Source organism: Chaetomium tenue, assembly GCF_020726465.1.
Source record: "Chaetomium tenue strain MPI-SDFR-AT-0079 chromosome Unknown F5144scaffold_7, whole genome shotgun sequence".
Taxonomy (NCBI): domain Eukaryota; kingdom Fungi; phylum Ascomycota; class Sordariomycetes; order Sordariales; family Chaetomiaceae; genus Chaetomium; species Chaetomium tenue.
The window spans coordinates 1,881,369-1,900,423 of NW_027117335.1; the positions used below are offsets into that span (position 1 = coordinate 1,881,369).

General features: G+C 55.2%; 7 protein-coding genes across 7 annotated transcripts; 4 read left to right on the forward strand and 3 right to left on the reverse strand.

Moving 5' to 3' along the window:
* Positions 1-356: 356 nt before the first annotated feature.
* Positions 357-4,035, forward strand: F5144DRAFT_541691 (uncharacterized protein; the record flags this gene model as incomplete). Its single annotated transcript, XM_066787177.1, has 4 exons — positions 357-1,656; positions 1,764-2,578; positions 2,634-3,382; positions 3,983-4,035. Coding segments are annotated over exons 1-4 (2,814 nt in total), but the record flags the coding sequence as incomplete, so codon positions are not given.
* A 1,649-nt stretch (positions 4,036-5,684) lies between these two features.
* On the forward strand, positions 5,685-6,574 carry F5144DRAFT_586681 (uncharacterized protein). The gene has a single exon (XM_066789782.1). The coding sequence runs from the start codon at positions 5,879-5,881 to the stop codon at positions 6,221-6,223; it is 345 nt and encodes a 114-aa protein (XP_066639079.1). The 5' UTR covers positions 5,685-5,878; the 3' UTR covers positions 6,224-6,574.
* Positions 6,575-7,116: 542 nt separating this feature from the next.
* Positions 7,117-12,943, reverse strand: F5144DRAFT_616097 (ankyrin repeat-containing domain protein). Its single transcript, XM_066791825.1, has 8 exons — positions 10,171-12,943; positions 10,080-10,094; positions 9,842-10,001; positions 9,539-9,762; positions 8,856-9,458; positions 8,283-8,720; positions 7,896-7,998; positions 7,117-7,784 (listed from the first exon to the last, which is right to left on the reverse strand). The coding sequence occupies exons 1-8, from the start codon at positions 12,736-12,738 to the stop codon at positions 7,414-7,416; spliced, it is 4,482 nt and encodes a 1,493-aa protein (XP_066639080.1). The 5' UTR covers positions 12,739-12,943; the 3' UTR covers positions 7,117-7,413.
* Positions 12,944-13,418: 475 nt separating this feature from the next.
* Positions 13,419-14,091, reverse strand: F5144DRAFT_596500 (uncharacterized protein; the record flags this gene model as incomplete). Its single annotated transcript, XM_066790807.1, has 2 exons — positions 13,419-13,867; positions 13,932-14,091. 2 exons carry the CDS (start codon positions 14,089-14,091, stop codon positions 13,419-13,421), a joined length of 609 nt encoding a protein of 202 aa, XP_066639081.1.
* An 835-nt stretch (positions 14,092-14,926) lies between these two features.
* On the forward strand, positions 14,927-16,003 carry F5144DRAFT_586692 (uncharacterized protein). The gene is made up of 2 exons (XM_066789783.1): positions 14,927-15,122; positions 15,175-16,003. The coding sequence occupies exons 1-2, from the start codon at positions 15,006-15,008 to the stop codon at positions 15,607-15,609; spliced, it is 552 nt and encodes a 183-aa protein (XP_066639082.1). The 5' UTR covers positions 14,927-15,005; the 3' UTR covers positions 15,610-16,003.
* F5144DRAFT_633736 (uncharacterized protein) lies at positions 15,980-17,171 on the forward strand. Its single transcript, XM_066792553.1, has one exon. The coding sequence runs from the start codon at positions 16,043-16,045 to the stop codon at positions 17,003-17,005; it is 963 nt and encodes a 320-aa protein (XP_066639083.1). The 5' UTR covers positions 15,980-16,042; the 3' UTR covers positions 17,006-17,171.
* F5144DRAFT_393950 (Indoleamine 2,3-dioxygenase) lies at positions 17,145-18,986 on the reverse strand. The gene has a single exon (XM_066784743.1). The coding sequence runs from the start codon at positions 18,872-18,874 to the stop codon at positions 17,345-17,347; it is 1,530 nt and encodes a 509-aa protein (XP_066639084.1). The 5' UTR covers positions 18,875-18,986; the 3' UTR covers positions 17,145-17,344.
* Positions 18,987-19,055: the final 69 nt, after the last annotated feature.

Here is a 19,055-nt window from a genome sequence, read left to right on the forward strand (position 1 = left end):
ATACAGCACAGCGGTGCTCCAGGGCTGGCTGGTAGTTCGGGGATTTCGAGCATGGTTTGGTGACGAGAATGGGTTTCTACTTGCAACTCCCACAGAACCAACTGGTACAAAGCAGAGCTGAAATCTGCAAAAAGAGCTAACAACTCAGTTAAGGTACTGAACGAGATTAGTCCCGAACAAGAAACAGATATCTTGCGCTAACTAGTGTAAATAATGTAGTTAACATTTTTTAGTTCCTGAGGCAGCCGGACACCCGTTATTCCAACAGATGGCTGCGGCAAAAGGCAGTTTCTTGGCATTGATCACTTCCAATCATGCCATCCGGCGGGCTAGAGGGTGCTGTATGCAAGCGCCCACAGCATCAGGGCCCCCAACGTGCGTGTGTGTAATTGGTGAGAGCCTGTTGTTGCGGCCTGATCCCACCCGGCCTGGTCCTTTTCAGCTTGCTCTCGTCTTTCTATGGCAACTGTTGTACAAGGCTGCGCTCCCCAGTGTGATAAAACAATATGTTGTTGTCACGTCGCCTCTCTCTCCTCGGGTGACTCAATTCCAGCTTCCGTCAATGTAGGCCAACCGTATAATCCTAACATTCTGCTCGTCAATCCGACGGTCTCATCCGCTTTCATCCGCACCATGACATCCCACAACGCTCTCGACAGCCCCGACTACTATGGGGTCGCTTGGATCGCTGCTCTTCCCATCGAGCGGGCCGCTGCAAAAGCGATGCTCGACGAGGAACATGCGCCTCCAACTGGCTTCGTTAGACACCAAACCGATGCAAACGTTTATACATGGGGTCGGGTGGGTGAGCACAACATCGTCATTGCCTCTCTTGCCGCCGGAGTCTATGGAACTACCTCGGCTGCGACCACGGCCTCGAGCCTGCTTGCCTCTCTGCCATCCATCCGTGTTGGTCTTTTGGTCGGCATAGGCGGCGGCATCGCCCGACCGGACGAGGATTACGATATACGGCTCGGCGACGTTGTCGTGAGCCAGCCCGACGGGACCACAGGCGGCGTCTGCCAGTACGACTTGATCAAGGCCAAGTCTGGTGACAGGCGTGAGCGCAAAGGCTTTCTCAGACCACCTCCGACCGTCCTCCTTAATGCGCTTGCCAGCATCCAGGCCGATCACGAGTCGATGTACTCCAAGGTTCCCAACTTCCTTCAACAGATGCTAAAGAAGAACCCGAAAATGAACAGGAGATCCAAGCAAAGTCCTGGCTATATTCACCAGGGCACCGACAACGACCGGCTCTTCCAATCTTCGTGCGACCACGTCCCCGGGCCGGACTGTCGGGGCTGTGACACGGCTGGCGAGGTTGAACGCGATGCTCGAGACACCACCGACCCCGAGATCCACTACGGGACTATCGCATCCGGCAACTCGCTTGTTAAAGACGCCGCTACGCGTGATCGGATTGTTGCCGACATCGGCGAGGACTGCATCTGCTTTGAGATGGAAGCAGCCGGCCTGATGAACCACTTTCCCTGTCTTGTGATCCGAGGGATCTGCGACTACGCCGATTCCCACAAGAACGATCGATGGCAACGCTATGCCTCAGCCACCGCCGCTGCGTATACCAAGGAACTCCTAGCGTACGTGCCGGTTCAGGAGGTCCAGGAGACCAAGAGGGCAGGGGACGTGCTTAATCAAGTTAGTGGTTCTATATCCTCCCATGCCCCGTGGCCTGGCCGAGCGAATAAACAAGACACAGTAATCACCTCACTTCGGAGGCATTCTGACTTACATTAATTAAACAGAAACTCGATAGTGTGCAGCAGACCACTGATTCCATCCAGGCCGACCTTCGTACCGAGAAGATCGAGCGCTGGCTTCGACCCTCTGATCCCTCTACAAACGCCAACCACGCGAGGGAGCTCCGCCATGAGGGGACAGGTGCGTGGCTCCTGGAAAATCCGGTCTTCCAAGAGTGGCACTCGGGGTCGCGTCGATATTTATGGCTGCATGGGCTCGCGGGATGTGGAAAGACGGTTCTCAGTGCGACTGTGCTGGATCATCTCGCAAAGGGAAACGACCGTCGTATCCTCAGCTTCTTCTTTGACTTTAGCGACACGGCAAAGCAGACCGTAGGTGCCATGCTGCGGTCACTTGCTTTTCAACTCTACCGAGACAAGGCTAGTTCTGCAGGTGTTCTTGACGCCTCATTCCAAGCACACCAGGACGGCCGTGACCAACTTGCAACAAAGACGCTCTCAGATGTTCTATTCAAGATGCTTGCCGTCCAGAAGAAGGTCTCCATCATTTTGGACGCCTTAGACGAGTCGACAACGAGGGCCGACCTACTCCTCTGGATTAAGGACGTAGTGTCCAGGCCAGAGCTGGACCACGTCCAGCTGATTTGTACCGGTCGGCCTGAAGCCAAGTTTCTGCACGACATCCCCTCGTTGATAGGGGAGGGAAACTGCTTAGAACTCAACAGGCAGGCTGTCAACGCCGATATCCGATCATACGTCGCAGCACAGCTTTCGCAACGACGCGAATTTCGGGACAAGCCCTTGTCGCAGGATCTCCTCGAGCTGATCCAGAGTAAGGTTGGGGACGGGGCTGGCGGGATGTGAGATATCACTGCTTCGATCGATATGCTGATGGTTTGTTGACACGGTGCTTAGGTTCAGGTGGGCGTTCTGTCAATTGGACAGCCTAGCTCGATGCCGTCATGAGGCAGCTATTGAGGAGGCTCTCGCATCTTTGCCGCGGACCCTGGAAGACACGTACCGACGCATGATTGAATGCATACCGACGGAGCTTAAAAACGACGCGATGCGGCTCCTGCAGTTTCTAGTGCACTCGACGCGACCTCTCAAGCTGGCCGAGGCTAAAGAAGTAATAGCAACGCAGATCGAAAACGAGCCGCGAGGGTTTGACGTCAAGCGTCGACTGTTTTGCGATACTGATGTTTTGGACTACTGTCCTAGCTTAGTGACAGTCGTTCAGGGCACCGACAAAGAGCTACATCTTGCCCACTTTTCGGTCAAAGAGTACCTTCTCGGAGAGGACCAGTTCAACATTACGACTGCTAGCATTCCCATCGCAAGGACATGCTTGAGTTATCTTACAGACATAAACGGTAGCCACAAAGAGATTAAACAGGGTTTCCCAATGGCAAGATTTGCGGCGGAAGTCTGGACAGACTATGCGGGGTTGGCTCAAGCTTCAGAAGATATACTTCGAGCAATGGTTAGGTTCCTAGAAGAGGAAGTGACGTTCCAGCGATGGGCTCGTTTGTATCAGGCTGATAGGGCCTGGGACCATGATCCAGGTCCTCCACGAGGCCCCAGGCTCTACTATGCTTGCTTCGCTGGGCTCGTAACAGCTGCGCAAATTCTTATCAGCAAAGGAGCAGACGTCAACGCGCAGGGCGGCGGCGAATACGGCAACGCTCTCCAAGCCGCCTCATTGGAAGGCCATCAAGAGATTGTCAAACTGCTCTTGGACAAGGGAGCAGACGTCAACGCGCAGGGCGGCGGATATGGCAACGCTCTCCAAGCCGCCTCATCGGAAGGCCATCAAGAGATTGTCAAACTGCTCTTGGACAAGGGAGCAGACATCAACGCGCAGGGCGGCTTCTACGGCAACGCTCTCCAAGCCGCCTCATTGAAAGGCCATCAAGAGATTGTCAAACTGCTCTTGGACAAGGGAGCAGACGTCAACGCGCAGGGCGGCGAATATGGCAACGCTCTCCAAGCCGCCTCATTGGAAGGCCATCAAGAGATTGTCAAACTGCTCTTGGACAAGGGAGCAGACGTCAACGCGCAGGGCGGTGGATATGGCAACGCTCTCCAAGCCGCCTCATTGAAAGGCCATCAAGAGATTGTCAAACTGCTCTTGGACAAGGGAGCAGACGTCAACGCGCAGGGCGGCAGATACGGCAACGCTCTCCAAGCCGCCTCATCGGAAGGCCATCAAGAGATTGTCAAACTGCTCTTGGACAAGGGAGCAGACGTCAACGCGCAGGGCGGCGGCGAATACGGCAACGCTCTCCAAGCCGCCTCATCGAGAGGCCATCAAGAGATTGTCAAACTGTTTGAAAAAAGGCGCGGTATGACATCGTCTTTGAAGCGCTCCAGCTCTAGAATTCCAGGCAACCTGAAAAAAAAGCTTCGTCCTATGGTCCCTGAACCAGTTGATCAAATGGCCAATCGAGAGTAGAAGCTCGTTGCGATGCGTCTTGGGTTCGGGTCCTAGATGTTCGATCACCCAGGTGGAAATGGGGAAGTCTATAGGATAGCCGCCATCTCCTGTTGATACCTCTCGTGTAAGAAGCCAAGAAGGGAATCAGTTTGTACGCGGGCTAAACCGGGACCTTCAGTATGAGCAGCTTCCACTGGCCGTGTTCGTAGGAAATCCAAAGCTGAGGTCAATAGGAGTAGGTTCTTATTAAGCTTAAAGTTGCTGTAGATAGCGAGCTTGGTCTCAGCTAACTATTGCATTTCAGCCACACATGACACTCCAGGTGGGGAACGACGGCGGCGTTGGGGCGAACGTCGAGAGCATCGATCCTCAGGCGCACTACGAAGCCTTCCTGAATGTCCTATCCGCGGCCCGACGTAGCGAAATCAAGGATATGAAGAGGCGAGGGCAGTTGACCCAAACCAGGACGACAACACTGCTGCCCAGCGTGGTCGCCATTTCTATACCATGCTACAGGACCTCCAAGATTCGCCTTTCCGTGGCATGGGACTTCCCAGCCGCGAGGAGATCGACGCGATATTAAAGGTCCAAAAGAAAAAGGATGGTCTCCACACGCTGCTCCTGACGGGCGCCAGCGGCGGACAGAGACTGGACAGCTCGGCAAAGCACCTAGCTGCGCATAAGCTGTTCCTCCAGTTCACGGCCGTCGTCATCCTCCGCGAACAGGTTCGCGCGGCCGGCTGTCCAAGGCTGCGGGGCTTCCTCCGGCGCCTGCGCAACGGCGAGTAGACCGAGCTGGACTTCCAGCGGCTATGCCAACGCCTCTATACACCGTCGTGCAAGTCCTCCTTCGTAGATGGCCTCCGAGCCATCACGCCGCTGAACCAAGACCGGTGGGACCTGAACATGGCGGCCGTCGTCCAGTGGGCTCGTGCCCACGGCAAACACACCTCCATATTCGTGGCCAAGCACGACACTGAGTCAGGGAAGCGACTAAGTGTGGAAGAGTTATGCCACGTGCTCCGCCACGGAGACGACTCACAGCTGCCGACCCCCGGCTTGTTCTTCTACGCCCAAGGCATGCCGGTCGTGGTGACTCGCAACCAGTTTGTCGGGCTGAAGGTGGTCAACGGGGCACCGTTCAAGGCCGTCGACATCTTCCCTGATCTCGCCGCCGGCACCATCGCCCTCGCCAGCGATGTGACTCTCCATCTTGGACCCCCCGTGGCCCTCCTCCTCGAGTCGGACGATAGCGCGGGCCTCGCCATTCCTGGGCTCCCCAACGGCACCATCTTGATCAAGAGCAAGACGGTCGCCATCCCGAACCAAATGCGGGGCAAGGGAGCCAGATGGAGGGGCAAGCCGGGCTTTCGGTGGGTTACCCACAGAACGGGGCCTCTCTGCACGCCGGCCTTCGCCATGACGGATCAAAAGAGCCAGGGAAAGCAGTTCTCGGACGTGCTCGTCAACCTAAAAGGCGTCCACTCCAGCGGCACGGCGACGCGGCCCAGTTTCATGAGCCTGTACGTGCAGCTATCGAGGGCGGAGAGCTGGGACGGGCTGCATCTGTTTCGGAAACCGGCGCGCGGCGATTTTATCGAGCCCAAGAATGTGCTTGACAAAGACATGAGAAACGCTATCTTCAAGCTGGAACGACGGGGCAAGGAGACCAGACGGCGCTTCGAGGAAGACCACAAGCACGAGTCGTGGCTTCGAGAATGGGATGCCATGCCTGAATCTGGCCAGGGCACTGAAACCGCCGACGAAGAGGACGCGTCCCTCTGGACCGAGGCGGGAATCTAACGCAGGTCTTTTTCAGAGTTGCTTCTATAGTGTAATACACCACCTCTTAATGACGTTTTCGTCTTTGTGGCCTCCGGGCGAGAAGCAGGTTCATTGTGATCATGACGGTGTCTGGTTTTGTTTCCGGCGAATAACGAGCCAAGAAACGGGAAACGGCCTCTCGGACGGCGCCAAGCAGGAAGAGAACAAAGGAAACAGACGGCACCTCCGGCCAAGCCAAGCAGGAAATAAACAAAGAAAACAGTCACGAGTGCCTGTTCCATAGGACGAAATTAACGACACTGTTTTCCAAAGAGGAAGGAGAGAGGTCCATCCATTCTCGGCCGTCGGTGAACCTGCCTCGCCGCCTAGGAGTGTGCCATCTCATTGGCCCTAGCCTACGAAGCGGGATAGGCCCCCACAACCGAGTCTAAGGGAGACAGGAGCGGGAAAAGCTTCACAGTAATACAGGTTAGGAATCGGCACTGCTTTTTTTAGAGGGGCCTTCAGCTGAAAGAAGAAGACGAAAACTGGTCTGTGCTTGGAGCATACCATGGTTTTTGTCGGAAAAGGAACCTTTCGGAAGTACTCGTTCCTCGTACGTTCCTCCAGGCATACACCCGCGCCGCGTCCATGTAGTTGGCTTCCACCTAGGCTATCTACCTGGACAACATGAAAGTCATTCCTAGATCCTACTCCCTATCAGTACGGCCGCCTCCACGTCAAGCCCTTGCACAGGCCCCTAGAATTCTCTCTTCCTCATTTCTTTTTAAGGCTTGATTCTAGCCGTACAATGTTCAGATGGCCAAAACTATGTGGCCCAGAGGCCGTTCCGCGCGCGGTGCTAACATCAAGATACGTACGTTGGTACCCTGCTTTGAAATACACATTCTCGCCAATGTCAATACCGTTATACTGTGGTACTTTTGACTATGTATTTACCTGCGCGAGAGTATCAAATCTCAACTACGTATCTTAGGTATACTAAGGCCACTTCGTAATGTTCAAGTCCTCGAAGTCCTGGGGTCATGCCGGCCCCAAGTGACCTAGGATATCATCAATGGAATGAACTAGTATCATCAAGCTGATGACTATTCCGCCCCTCTTAACAACATTCCGCAGAGGTGAATTACAAGGGACAGAAGCTGCGATAGCACCTTTGCAGACAGCAAATACTCGTAATAGCCAACTAAAATAAATGTGACGGGGCGGCGCGAAGCCATTGGATTACAACAACGTCTTCAAGTAGGTTACAATCGTAGGGCCCTACGATAGTTAAAGCCCTGACTTCCCGCTACTACATTCTAATTCGCCTGTAAAAGGTCCGACCGTAGGAGGACTACTGACTATCAGCATCATCACCCACGTCTTGCGACCGTCTTGTCCACAAAGGCAGCTTCAGTTATTTACATATGTTCGGACCCCTGCTAGGTAGCTGAACACACGCATCACCAGATCCTCAGGGGCATTCCACCATCAAACAGGCTCCTTTCTTGCAGCACTCCCACCACTTTCAGGGTTGTTATGTTTCGGCCTCGCGTGCCGGCCGGTCCACCATTTTTTCAATCTCTTCTTTGCAGTGCCGCTGCCTTGGTTCGGAGTTGGTGGCATGAACCCGCTCTGATCCGGCTTCTGATCGCGCCCCACGCCGCTCTCATCGTCTGGAGCGGGTTGCACACCCGTTCTCTGGTCTGGCGGCCCCGTTGGATCCCTCCCACGGTTGTTGGTTCGACCGAGGCACCAGTCCCAAAAGGCCCTCATGGCATCCTTGGTTTTCTCTCGCGAATCGTGGTCAAGGTTGAATGCAAGGAGGACCGCCGGGATGATGAGGACGATAGAAACCATAACTAGTGCCAGCGTCGTTGGTCAGGATATGTGACTTGAAGAGCAACCGGCGCCGTGCCCCCGCAGGCGGTTCAAAAAACAACATCAGGGATTGTAGCGAAAGTGAGACTCACAAATAAGCATCATCACAAAATAGAGTGAGAGCTTGCCGCCTTCAGCGCGGGGGAATTCCTCGACCTCGATGGTCAGAAACGAAGACATGAATGACAACGGAAGCTAGGAGAGTGGTTAGAAGGTGTTGCCAGGAAAAATGCCCAGCAAGGGTGTTCAAACAAAGATGATCGTTGCCACAGTGAAGTACATAACTGTCTTCCCCTATTTGTTGGTTCCGTCGTTGATGTCGTAGATCCCCTCTGTCAACTTGAGGTTGGCCTGCTTGGTTTTCAAGTCCAACAGCTGCTCGATCTAAATGGGATAAGGCCGGTCACGTTAACATTCCAGTCGGGCCCAGAGACATCGACTACCTAGTTTCGAGAATAAAAAGAACGGTGGCCACTTACCGCTCCAGCAGCTCTTTCAGCGAAGACATCTAGGCGATGCACCTCGCGAATATTTCGGTCGACCACTGTTAGCATCGGTGAGTGGTACTTCCGCTGGTCATTGATGTCTTCGAGGCTGTAGTCAGCATTGCCCCTGAAACTGGCCGCCCTATTGGGGTAGTTCAAATTCATCCGCTTCGTCCACCCTGTCTCGGTTTTGTGCTTGTCTTTTTGCTCCTGCAGTATGTGTTCCATGGCCGCTGCAACCTCATTCTGAATGTGAAAAACCGATGACATCATGTTGAGCTCGTCACGGATGTCTTTGATAACGCCGAGGTCCTTGATGTCGTTTGCAATGTCGAGCAAATCCTGCAATTCAGGATGTCTCGACTTCTCCTTGTTTTGGGCCGTCTCAAGGTAATTTCTGAACTTGCGAAAGCGAATGGTTTCTCTTTCAGTCTAGGGACGCAAAAGGCAGTTAGAGTCAAACTAACGTGTCCTGTTGAATAATCACACCCGGCCGGGGAAAGCCGGATATAATAATTTCCATCTGTAGTAGCAGAAGAGGTTATAGATGAGAAGCAGATTACTCACAATTTCGCCAATAGACGTGGTATAGATCTCTGAGAACTGAAGTGCCTCCTTTCTATTGCTCATGGTGTCGAAATAAATTCGCGAGCACTCGGCAACTATCACTTGAGACAGCTCTTCAACTGACCTTTCTGATGCCTTTCGGAACTGATTGGTGATGTTGGACACCAGCGCCGTCGTGTGCCTGACCCTCCCCGGTGCCATCCTGTTGGACCGTTGCGGAAAGGCCGTGATGATTGTCGGCGGCGATTTTCCGCAGGCTGGCAACACCCACATCCAGAGTTGATCCACCATGGTCAGGACTGGTTGTAGATTGGTCGATTTGAGGTGGACATCGTGGTACCTGATTCCGGTCTGGTCTTCATCGCGTTCTTTTGTATCCAACGTGTGATAGTAGAACTGGTCAAGGGTTCGCCGGACATGCAGGGGGTGCTTTTCATCGAGGTACACCCAGTAGAACTTCTGTGTCCCCTTTAGATCATGCCGAGCGGGGTCACAGTGCGCGAGGATCTGCTCTCGGGTAGGTTTCCTGTCGTCTGTAGTCATATCCATGATTTTGGTCATTTTCCGTTGCTCACTCTGGAGTTCCCAATGTAGATACGGCATCTAGGCACGGAAGTCAGATCAGTGTGTTTCGGTACTGTTTCATGGGCGTGAGACAAAAAAAAGACCGCCGGTACACTTACGAATAAGACAAAACCTTGGCTGGATGAAATGCGGCTGTCCTCGGGCACTTCAGTTACCTTGGCATCACGCCCTTCGTGGTCCGTTTTCGCGCCGTTTAGGCGTCGTCCCTTTTCTGTCGATTCCCTCGCCTGGGATTTTGTCCCCTTGTCTTTCATGTCCACTTCCTCTTGTAGCGATTGTGTATCCTTCGGTCCGTCGCCCTCCCGTCGTCCCGGTCGACCGTCTACATATCGGACATCTATCAGCAATTTCTCACGCCGTCGAGTGTCACATCGGAGTGGAGAATGCTAGAAATAACGTACTAAGGGCGAACCGGTGACATGCTGGCCGCATAAACCTTGCGTAATGACGCCCCCCATGTGATCGGTGTTGCTGCTGTTCCCAAAGCTTGGACTGAAGTACGACACTGAAGTTCCAACGTTCGCTCTCACCGCAAGCCTCGTAATGTTTGGCCATTAACACCTGGTAGTATTCATTCAGTACCACAGTAGGAGGGATGGGGGAAATTTAACAAGATAGGTCCGTATTAAGATAACATACCTCGACCCATCGCATCTGATTGTTTGGGTTAATTCCTCCATTTTAACGAAATCGTGGTATAAATCACAACAAAGAGGGCGGAGGGACTGACATTATTTGCAGGGAGATGAATCCACGCGCAACTCGCACCTTGAGGATCAGGAAGACCTTCCCCTTGCAGGAGTGAGTCCACGGGTTGCATCCTTAATACTTCGAGGTCAACTTTTCCGTTTTCTGGAACACGTAAGATGGTCGCTTTGAACTCCTCATCGTTATCAGCCGCGCCATTTAAAGGTTTGGACGACAAGGCCTCGACCGATCTCAGCTGCTCGAGCATAGCATCCAAAGCCGGCATGACCTGGGGTTCGAGCTCCCCGGCTGTCTTCTTGTCGAGAAGGATTTGTTGTAGAGCAATTCCACTCTTGTCCGTGACACCTGGGTTTGCTCCTTTAGCGCGCAGTATCTTGAAAACCGTCAGATGATATCCTGTCACCGCATACCAGAGGGGTGTCCGCTCTTCCACGTCTCGAGAATCCACTACCACAATCGTGCCGCTATCCTTGGCACCCGTCCATACAACACGCTCTCTGTCTTTGCTACCCAGTAAGTCCTTTGTACCTATTCCTCCATGACCTTTCTTGATCCGGTTAATAAAACCCTCTTCCGCTTTGGCGTTTGCATCACGAAGTGACAGCAAAAGGTCAACAACTTCTGCGTGGCCGTTTTCCGCAGCAAACGAGAGAGGACTTCTCCGGTCCTTGTTCGGTTTGTCTGGGTGCGCCCCGCGCTCTACGAGTAGCCTTATACAATCGAGGTGGCCACCCTGGGCGGCCCAGGAGAGTGCCGTCCGTTCGTCCGCATCATGGCCATCCGTGGCAGCCCCTGCTGCCGATAATATATCCAAGGTTGTGAAGTGACCCTCGGCCGCTGCTCTGGAAAGCGGAGTTCGCCCAACCTTGTCCACAGAGTCCACGGTGACTTTCGCGACATCCAGTAACCAGGCCACCACATCGCGGTTTCCGCTCTCTGCTGCCCAGTGGAGGGGGGTACGACCATTGTTATCGCCCGAGTTGAAGTCGAGCTGTTTCATGTGTAGCATTTCCATCTCCTTGCGATTCCCGCCCTGGGCTGCCCACGAAACCATGTTTCTGCCGTCATGGTCCACGGCTTTGAGATACTCGCCATGGCCTAGGATGAAGCTTAAAACCTCGGCATGGGGCGTGTCGGAGGATATGTCGGAGGATGTGTCGGAAGATGTATCGGAAGATGAGTCAGAGGACGCGTCAGAGGATGCGTCAGAGGGTGGTGTTTCTGGGGGTGTGTTGTCCTTGTCATTACAGGAATGGCGCAAGGCCAATTCTGCCACGCGCACCCGCGGTATTGTCTCACTTGCATCCACCATGCTTTCTCTTGGTTCGTCGATGATGACTCGGAGTATTTTTAGATCATGTGGGGCATGATATACTGGGGTAAATCCATTCTGGGACTCGGCGTAGAGGCCTGCCCCAGCCTTGATCAAAGCCTTGACGGCTTCCAGGCGTTTCATCAAGGTGGCCAAGAGGAGGGGAGTCATCCCATCCGCGTCAGCGACGCTGAAGTCGGCCCCGGAATTAATTAAAGTTCCCAACGATTCGGTATGTCCATAGTAGGCCGCGAAGGCCAGAGCCGTGATTCCATCCGTGTTTTGAAAGTTCACATGAGTAGGATCGGTTTCTCTACAAAGTCGCTCCACGATCAAATCGTGGCCTGCAGCTGCAGCACGCATGAGTGCCGTGAGCTTTTTTTCCTGGCTCGAAAGTCTGGGGTCGGCATGATGTGCGAGCAGAGCCTCGACAGTCGCAATATGACCTTTCATCGAGGCTATCATGAGTGGGGTGTGGCCATCGGCATCCCAGGCGTTTACCCTTCCGTCGTCGAACGCTAACAGCCGTTTAACAGCAATCTCAATGTTGTTTTGTGCAGCGAGGTGGAGCCCAGTTGTACGATTCCCCTCGTTTTCCACTACATGGTCATATGCGTTGAGGAAAGCTTCCCATTCATGGTCGCAGGCCGTCGCGGCGAGCGCAAAAATGATGGCGGCATCGTTCGGTGGATCGCGTATCTTGTGGGGATCCCCAGAGGCTTTCGTCAGCACACGCATGGCCTCAATATGGCCGTCGTCCGCGGCCCAGTACAGGGCGGTTTGTTGATCATCGTCCTTTAGGAGTGGATTTGCGCCGGCTTTCAGGAGCGCGACAATATTGCCGGAGCGACCATAACTGGCGGCATACATGAGCGGTGTCATCCCGAATTCGTCGCGCTGATCAGCTCCGCCACCCATAAAGCGATTTACATCCTCAATCGAGCCAAAGCCGGCGGCCGTAAAGAGAATAGTTCGGCCCAAAAAGTATGTGTGGGAGGCGTCCTCCTTCTCCTGGGCAAGAAAAAACAAGACGACGTCTTCCCTGTCTTTCAGGACAGCCCAATCCACGGGATACCGGCCGGACCGGTCAGGAATGCGGGGGTTGGCGTTTCGCTTGTGAAGAGTTTTGACAACATCCAGGTGGCCGTTCTTTGCGGCCCAAGCTATTGCCGTTCGCCCATACTTGTTGGTTGCGTTGACGTCGGCCCCCTCCTGGAGGAGCCTTTCGACTTCGCCTAGTTTGTTACGCCTGGCAGCTTCAATAAGGTCGGTTGCCATTTCTGTAGGTCTGGCGAGGTAGCTTTCGCCGACCTGAAAAAGATGAGGCGGGTTGTATACAATATGTCAAGAGGCAATGAGGCTTGTGAAGGGTGTGTCAAATGGGCCAGGAGCAGCTGGTGCATGGCGCGCCTGGATCTGAGATTTAAAAGGTTCCTCAACACCAGGTTGTCCCTTAGCCAGTGAATTGCCATGCCGCCATTTGGAGGTCCGCTTACTGGGTGGAAGGGCCGCATGCCTAATCATGGATTATCACCTGGACATGGGCCCGACTGGCGCCCGCCGCCAGGCTGCATGCAAATACTCTTTTCAGCTGTGATGGCTGCGAGTCCATTGCAGCAGTCCCCACAGCCGCACTCCTAGTGTGTGTCGCACAGCATGGCATTTCACCAATAATGGAGGGGAGTTGGTGGAGGGATGATTTGGGGGTTCGAACCCAGCAACACCACCGCCCTGTGTTCCGGTGACGTTGCAATGTTGCGAGGGAAGCCATACCACATATGGTGACGAGGCGATGACCCCTGTTGCCAGATCAGATGTCACAACCACAGTCCTATCATCGCCAACAATCTTGATCATTCCTGGGTTAGAAAAGCCAAATATGGCCGAAAGTGACTTGGTGTATTAGGAGAGCAGTCTTCATTATCCTCAACAACCCCCCCTAACAACCCCAATTCCCACTAATCCGCCATCATGGGTACATCTGCGACCCCTGATCCACCAAGTGTCTCCCCCAGTTTGACCAGGGTATACTCATACACCCGCGCCGCGTCCATGTAATGAGCTTCCAGGTCCTGGTCATCATCATCATCAACCCCGCTCTCTTCCTCACCACCACCCTCCTCCCGTTGCTCCATTCGACCTAAAACAGCCATGATTACTGTCCTAGCATCCAAAGCCGTGCTCCTGCAACGGATCATGTCGGTCGTGCTCATGCCCCCCCGCAAGCCGTTTTCAAATCCCGGCAGGGGCTCGTGGGTGACGATGTCCTCGCCCGAGAGCAGGCTGGCGAAGCAGTGATCTAATTTGCGGAGGAGAGGGAAGATGTGGTCTGGCGACGGCGGGAAGCCGATCATCCACGTGTTGAACTCGGTGGCGATGCTGAGAAGAGAGGGTATTTGAAGGCTGGCTAATTTGAGAATCGTTGGTTAACACCGATGCCGGTGATTTTTTACGGATACTACGGTACTCACGAGTTCCTGATCTCCAGATGAGATGGATGACCGGGTCGAGATCACGACACAGGCCGTCTATTGATGTATAGCCCTCGTCATTTCCCAGCTGGTAACCTGGGTCATTGTTCTCCGGGGATCTACCGGCCCTTTTCACAAACCCGCGGCTGATGTCGGCCATGGTGTTCGAGATCAAATCCCGCGCCATGTTCTCCTTGGCCGAACCGGGGCGGAGGGGCCGCGAGCGTGGATGCGGTAGGTCAGGTCGTTCTGGCCTGTCCCAATCCCCGGTTGTGGCGGGGGGTGATGTCGCCGCCGTAGACGCCGTGGCGGCGGTGGGCGCCGGGGAAGGCGATGGCGTGAGGATATGCTCAGCCATTGTTAAAACCGGGGCAATGCGAAAAGGGGATATGGTGTTAACCGATTTAGTTGGGATAATGTTTGAACAGAGGAAGTGTGGAAACCCCGAAGCGAATCGCCCAGGATCTATCAGTTACTCCAGGCTGATTAAGCTCATGAAGCAATAAGAAGTTTTACGCTCGGTACAAATGCGTCAGCCGGACAAAAAAATAAAAACACCATGAGGTGCGTTACAGAGAGATGTAGCGTGATTCCTGAATGCAGCAAGACAGCCTATCGTGGCGGGGTGATGTCACCAACACACGTGATTGTTCCGTTGTTTGTTTGCATTGTTCTCATCCGCAAGCATGACGGAAAGAAGTGGATGGAAGTCGGGAGCAACCTAAGATAATATCCAATGTGGTTCTGACAAAGATATAGACGCTCCGTCTAGTTTGGTGGCTGCAAATTTGTTTTAATCTGAGACTCCTAGCCGATAGCCAACTTCGCTCCTTTCCTTGAGAGGAGGGAAAGAAAACTCGACTCAAGTTGAGACTTCTCTGGGCTCTTGTCCAGCCCGGTCTCGGTGCTGGCCGATTCAATCCAAGTGGGTGGCTCGTGCGTCAATGGGCCCGTGCCTTCCACATCCCTGCTCGCCCAAAAATTCGGCTTTGCATCGCCGCCAAGATCGGGTTCTGGCATCAAGTCTTCCATCATCGCACTCATCACCGAAGATCACAAACTCACTTCATCACAATGGCCCCCAAGCGTCTCGGCGGCTCCCGCCGCTCTTACAACCCCATCACTGGCGTTTACAATGCCTTCGTCACCTCTGAGAACGCCCCCATTGTCCGCAGTGTTGCTGCCTTTGGTGTGAGTTGTTGCCGTCCTCGTTATCGCAAGACCCCCGCTAATCGACCAACAGGTTGCCGTCACATTCTTAGCCAGCGGGTTTGCCGGAGCCATTCTCTGGTTTGTGGTACTCGTCCCCATCGCCGCTTTGGGTACTAACTGCTCCCAGTCCCGAGTAACCGGCCGAACATCACACCATTCCGAAGAGCGAGCAACACGACGATGCGGACGGATACATGTACATACGGGACCTGGGAAAAACATGTACGATACAGATTGGGTGGATTGGATGCTCGGATGTCGGGGCTATCAAGCACCTTATGGGCGGCGTTTGGCGGATGTAATCTCAATGCGCATACACAATCTCTTTGTCCTTGGCCAGACTGTCACCTTCGTACAGGTCTCACTCCCTTCGCCTCAACCCCAGTCTCGACCCGGTTCCGCAAATCCATTTCACGGACCGCCCGCTATTCTTGAGGAAAGGACGAAATCGCGCCTGGTGAAATGAAGGGGACAGAGACGACTCTCGCGGGGTCTTAACCTCGCAGTTCCGATAAACCGAGCATACAACGGTTGTTGCACACTTCTTAATCGTTGCGTCCTGTCAAACCCCGGCACACTTCATGGCGGTATACCAAACCGAAGCTGGTTTGGTACTTCTTTGTTCTGCTACGGTATAATTGTTGGACAGTCAAGGTGGCGCGGCGTCCAAGGCCATGCGTCTCCCGCAAGTGCTGTTCAGCAAGCAGCGGACAAGTCCATTGTGATGAGCCCGCCATCCAAGCGGTATAAAACCCGTCCATGGCACCATTGACAATGCCGAAAATGCCTACTCCCCTACCCTCAGCACAACCTACCTCAGCACAACCTACCTCAGCACAACCTACCTCAGCACAACCTACACCCAAATTCCCACCAACACCTCTAACCACGCCGCAAGCATGGCTACTCAACGCATCAGCGCCCCCCACCGGCCTCCTGCCCCCTCACTCCGTACCTCCGTCTCCTCAGGCTCGCGCTACTCCAAACCCTCCCCCCACCACTCCATCCGCTCCGGCGCCCCCCGAGCAGCACCAGCACCCCCCGCCGGACCACTCCGCATCAGCACCAGCCTACGCGCGCCCCGCCCCTCCAACCGCAACAACAACAACCACCCCTACGCCCCCGAAGTCCGCAACTCCTCCACCTTCTTCAACAACTCCCGGCCCTCCAGCAAGGGCTCCAGCAAGGGCTCCCGCCTGGGCGGCTACCACGGCGGCTACCACCGCCTGCCGCCCGCCGGCCCCGCACCCCAACGCCTCCCCGGCGGCGCCGGCGGCGCCCCCTTCCTCCACCCCCCCTCCGGCGCCAACCTCTTCCCCCCACCCCCACACCCCAACCCCAACCACCACCACCACCGCGACTCCTCACCCCACGTCCCCTCCCGCAGCGGCACCTCCAGCGACAGCGACCACCACACCGCCGCCATCCCCAAAAGGAAACGGGGTAAGCGACAGGGATGGAAAATTGACGTGGAGACGCTGCCGCCGGCCGCAAAGGCCGGGTTGTGGCTGATGTGTTCGACACCGAAGAAGGTGGCGAGGGCGGAGAGGCAGCAGAGGGAGTGGCGGGCGCGGGCGCGGGAGGGGAGGTGGATGCGGAGGCATATGGTTATGGTGGAGGAGGGGGAGGGGGAGGAGGAGGAAAAAGAGGAGGAGGGGGATGGGGATGATGAGCGTGAGGACGATAAGCGTGAGGATGAGGGGGACGGTGAGGGGAAGGGTAAGGGCAAAGGTGAGGGTGAAGGTGAGGGTGTTGGGGCCCAGCAGCAGGGTGCGAAGGGGGGGATGAGTCCCCCCGGCATGCCGGAGAAGGAGAGGGAGGATTGGGACAGGGAGTTTGCAAGGCTTGGGGTGAAGGAGTGATGATTAGAAGTACATGTCTGCCTGGTATGGCCAGCGGATGTGTTGGGTGGGCTAAGAGAAGGGAATGATTCTTGGATATAGAGCACTCATTATTGTTTAGACTGCTTAGTTTAGCTTCATTTTGGATACTACCATAGAACGAAAATATATATATGCTTTCTTGTTATGTTAGCCCAATCTGTTTATCCGTTGCCTCGTGTGAACCTTTATTGTGACCAGCGTGTGTTGATGACGGTGAACAATGGAATGGCAGTTGCTGTACAAAAAGTATCATGCTCGTCTATTAGGAAAGTCGCTGTGCTCTACAAACGCTCTAAACTCCCGCTGCCCCTTTTACCCCTAGTAATTACAAATTCCGCCAACGTCATCGTCCATGGTCCAGCTCCCGGCCAGCCCGGGCATCGCCACCTCCTCCGCGTCCGCCACAACCTCGAGGCCAGCCCCCTCCTCGGGCTTACCGGCGAAGAAGTCTCCCTGGCCCTCGGCCCGTGGGCGGCGGCTCATGAACCGCCTGGTCCACTCCTCTACGGCGGGCTCGCCCGTCTCATCCCGCGCCTGCTTTAGGAAGGATATCAGCGCCGTGCCGCCGGTGCCCTTCAGGTTTTTCTTGCCCCCGTTCGCAGCGTCTGGCTCTTCAGCATGGTACGCGATGCCCGGCGTACGCTGACGGGAGCCAGTGGCCAGGTTAACCCTGCGGCGAGTGGTCTCAGGGCTTCGGCTGCGAGCCCGGACCTCGCGCGACGGGATGACAATGTAGCGCGTGACGATGGCAATGTGGCGGTCACGCAGGGAGCGCAGCATGGATAGGCAGGCGTCATAGGCGACGGCCAGGGGGCGGTTGGCGCTGTTCCGTTCGACGTAATCGCGCAGGTTGGCCACGGCTTGCACATCACCAAGGAACCGGGCGTGCGGGCCTGGCATGTACCGGCGCATCTCGGAGATGAAGTTGTGATTCGGTGGCGGGGCCCGGCCCTGCCGTTCCGTTTCCTCACTCGACGTGGCCTTCTTCTCGCCCGTCGGGCGGTGCTCGATGCCGAGGACAATGTCGAAAAACTGGAAAAGGCTGCTCTGCGCGTTGCTGCCACCGGCATACTGGCGATAGGTCTCGTTACCGGAACCATCTTCGTAAATAACGCCCTGAGGTAGGCCGGCGTCGGCCATGTTCTTGCTCCCCGCGAGGAAGGGGCGGATCCGGTGGTAAAAGATGTGCGGGTCGCAGCTCTCGTGCATGCGTTGCAGCAAAGCGGAAAGGTCGTCCACCCGCTCGGCGAACGTGTTGAGGCAGCTCGTCACGGTCGTCGCATCGTCCTCACGAGCCGCGGCGATAGCGGTCAGCATGAGCGGGATGATGGGAGCTCCACGGGCTTCCATGGCCACCGAAACCAGGTAAAACCACGACTCATCGAGCGAGCCGGTGAAGGTGGTCAAGGTGGCGAGGTTCTCGAGATTATCGATCTCCTCGTCCATGAAGAGAGGCTTGAAGTTCCACAAACACACCGCAGCGTAAGTGGCGACGGGAGGCACCTCGAGGTGCTCAGCAATCTCCAGTAGCGGGACGGAGATGGGGGCCGGCAGGCGGTCACTGGGGCTGTCACCACCCCAAATGTACCCGTGTGCCATGAAGCATAGCAACATGTAGGCTCTGCGCCATTCTGCGTCATGTTCCAGACCGATGGTGGAGAGCACGGGGAGGCGATCGACGACTCCACGCAGCCGCCTGCTGAGGATGAGGCCCTGTAGGTTGGCGACGATGGCCTCCCACTTGTTGTAGTAGGGGTCCGGGAGCCGCGTCAATGGCAGGACGTTCGGCAGAAAGCCGTGGGCTGGAGAAATTCCATAGTCGGCCAAGACGGGGATCGAAGGAAGCATGGCTTCCGATGGTGGGACGGACCGGAGTGGATTCGCTAGAGTTTAGGTGGTGTTTCTTGGGACTGTGCAACCAAGAATAAGCCAATTCGCTGCCACTAGCCAATGGGGAGCGGAAATAATGCTGTTGTGTGTTAGAAGATTGAGGAAGATATACGAGAAAGATCCTGACGCAAGGAGTATA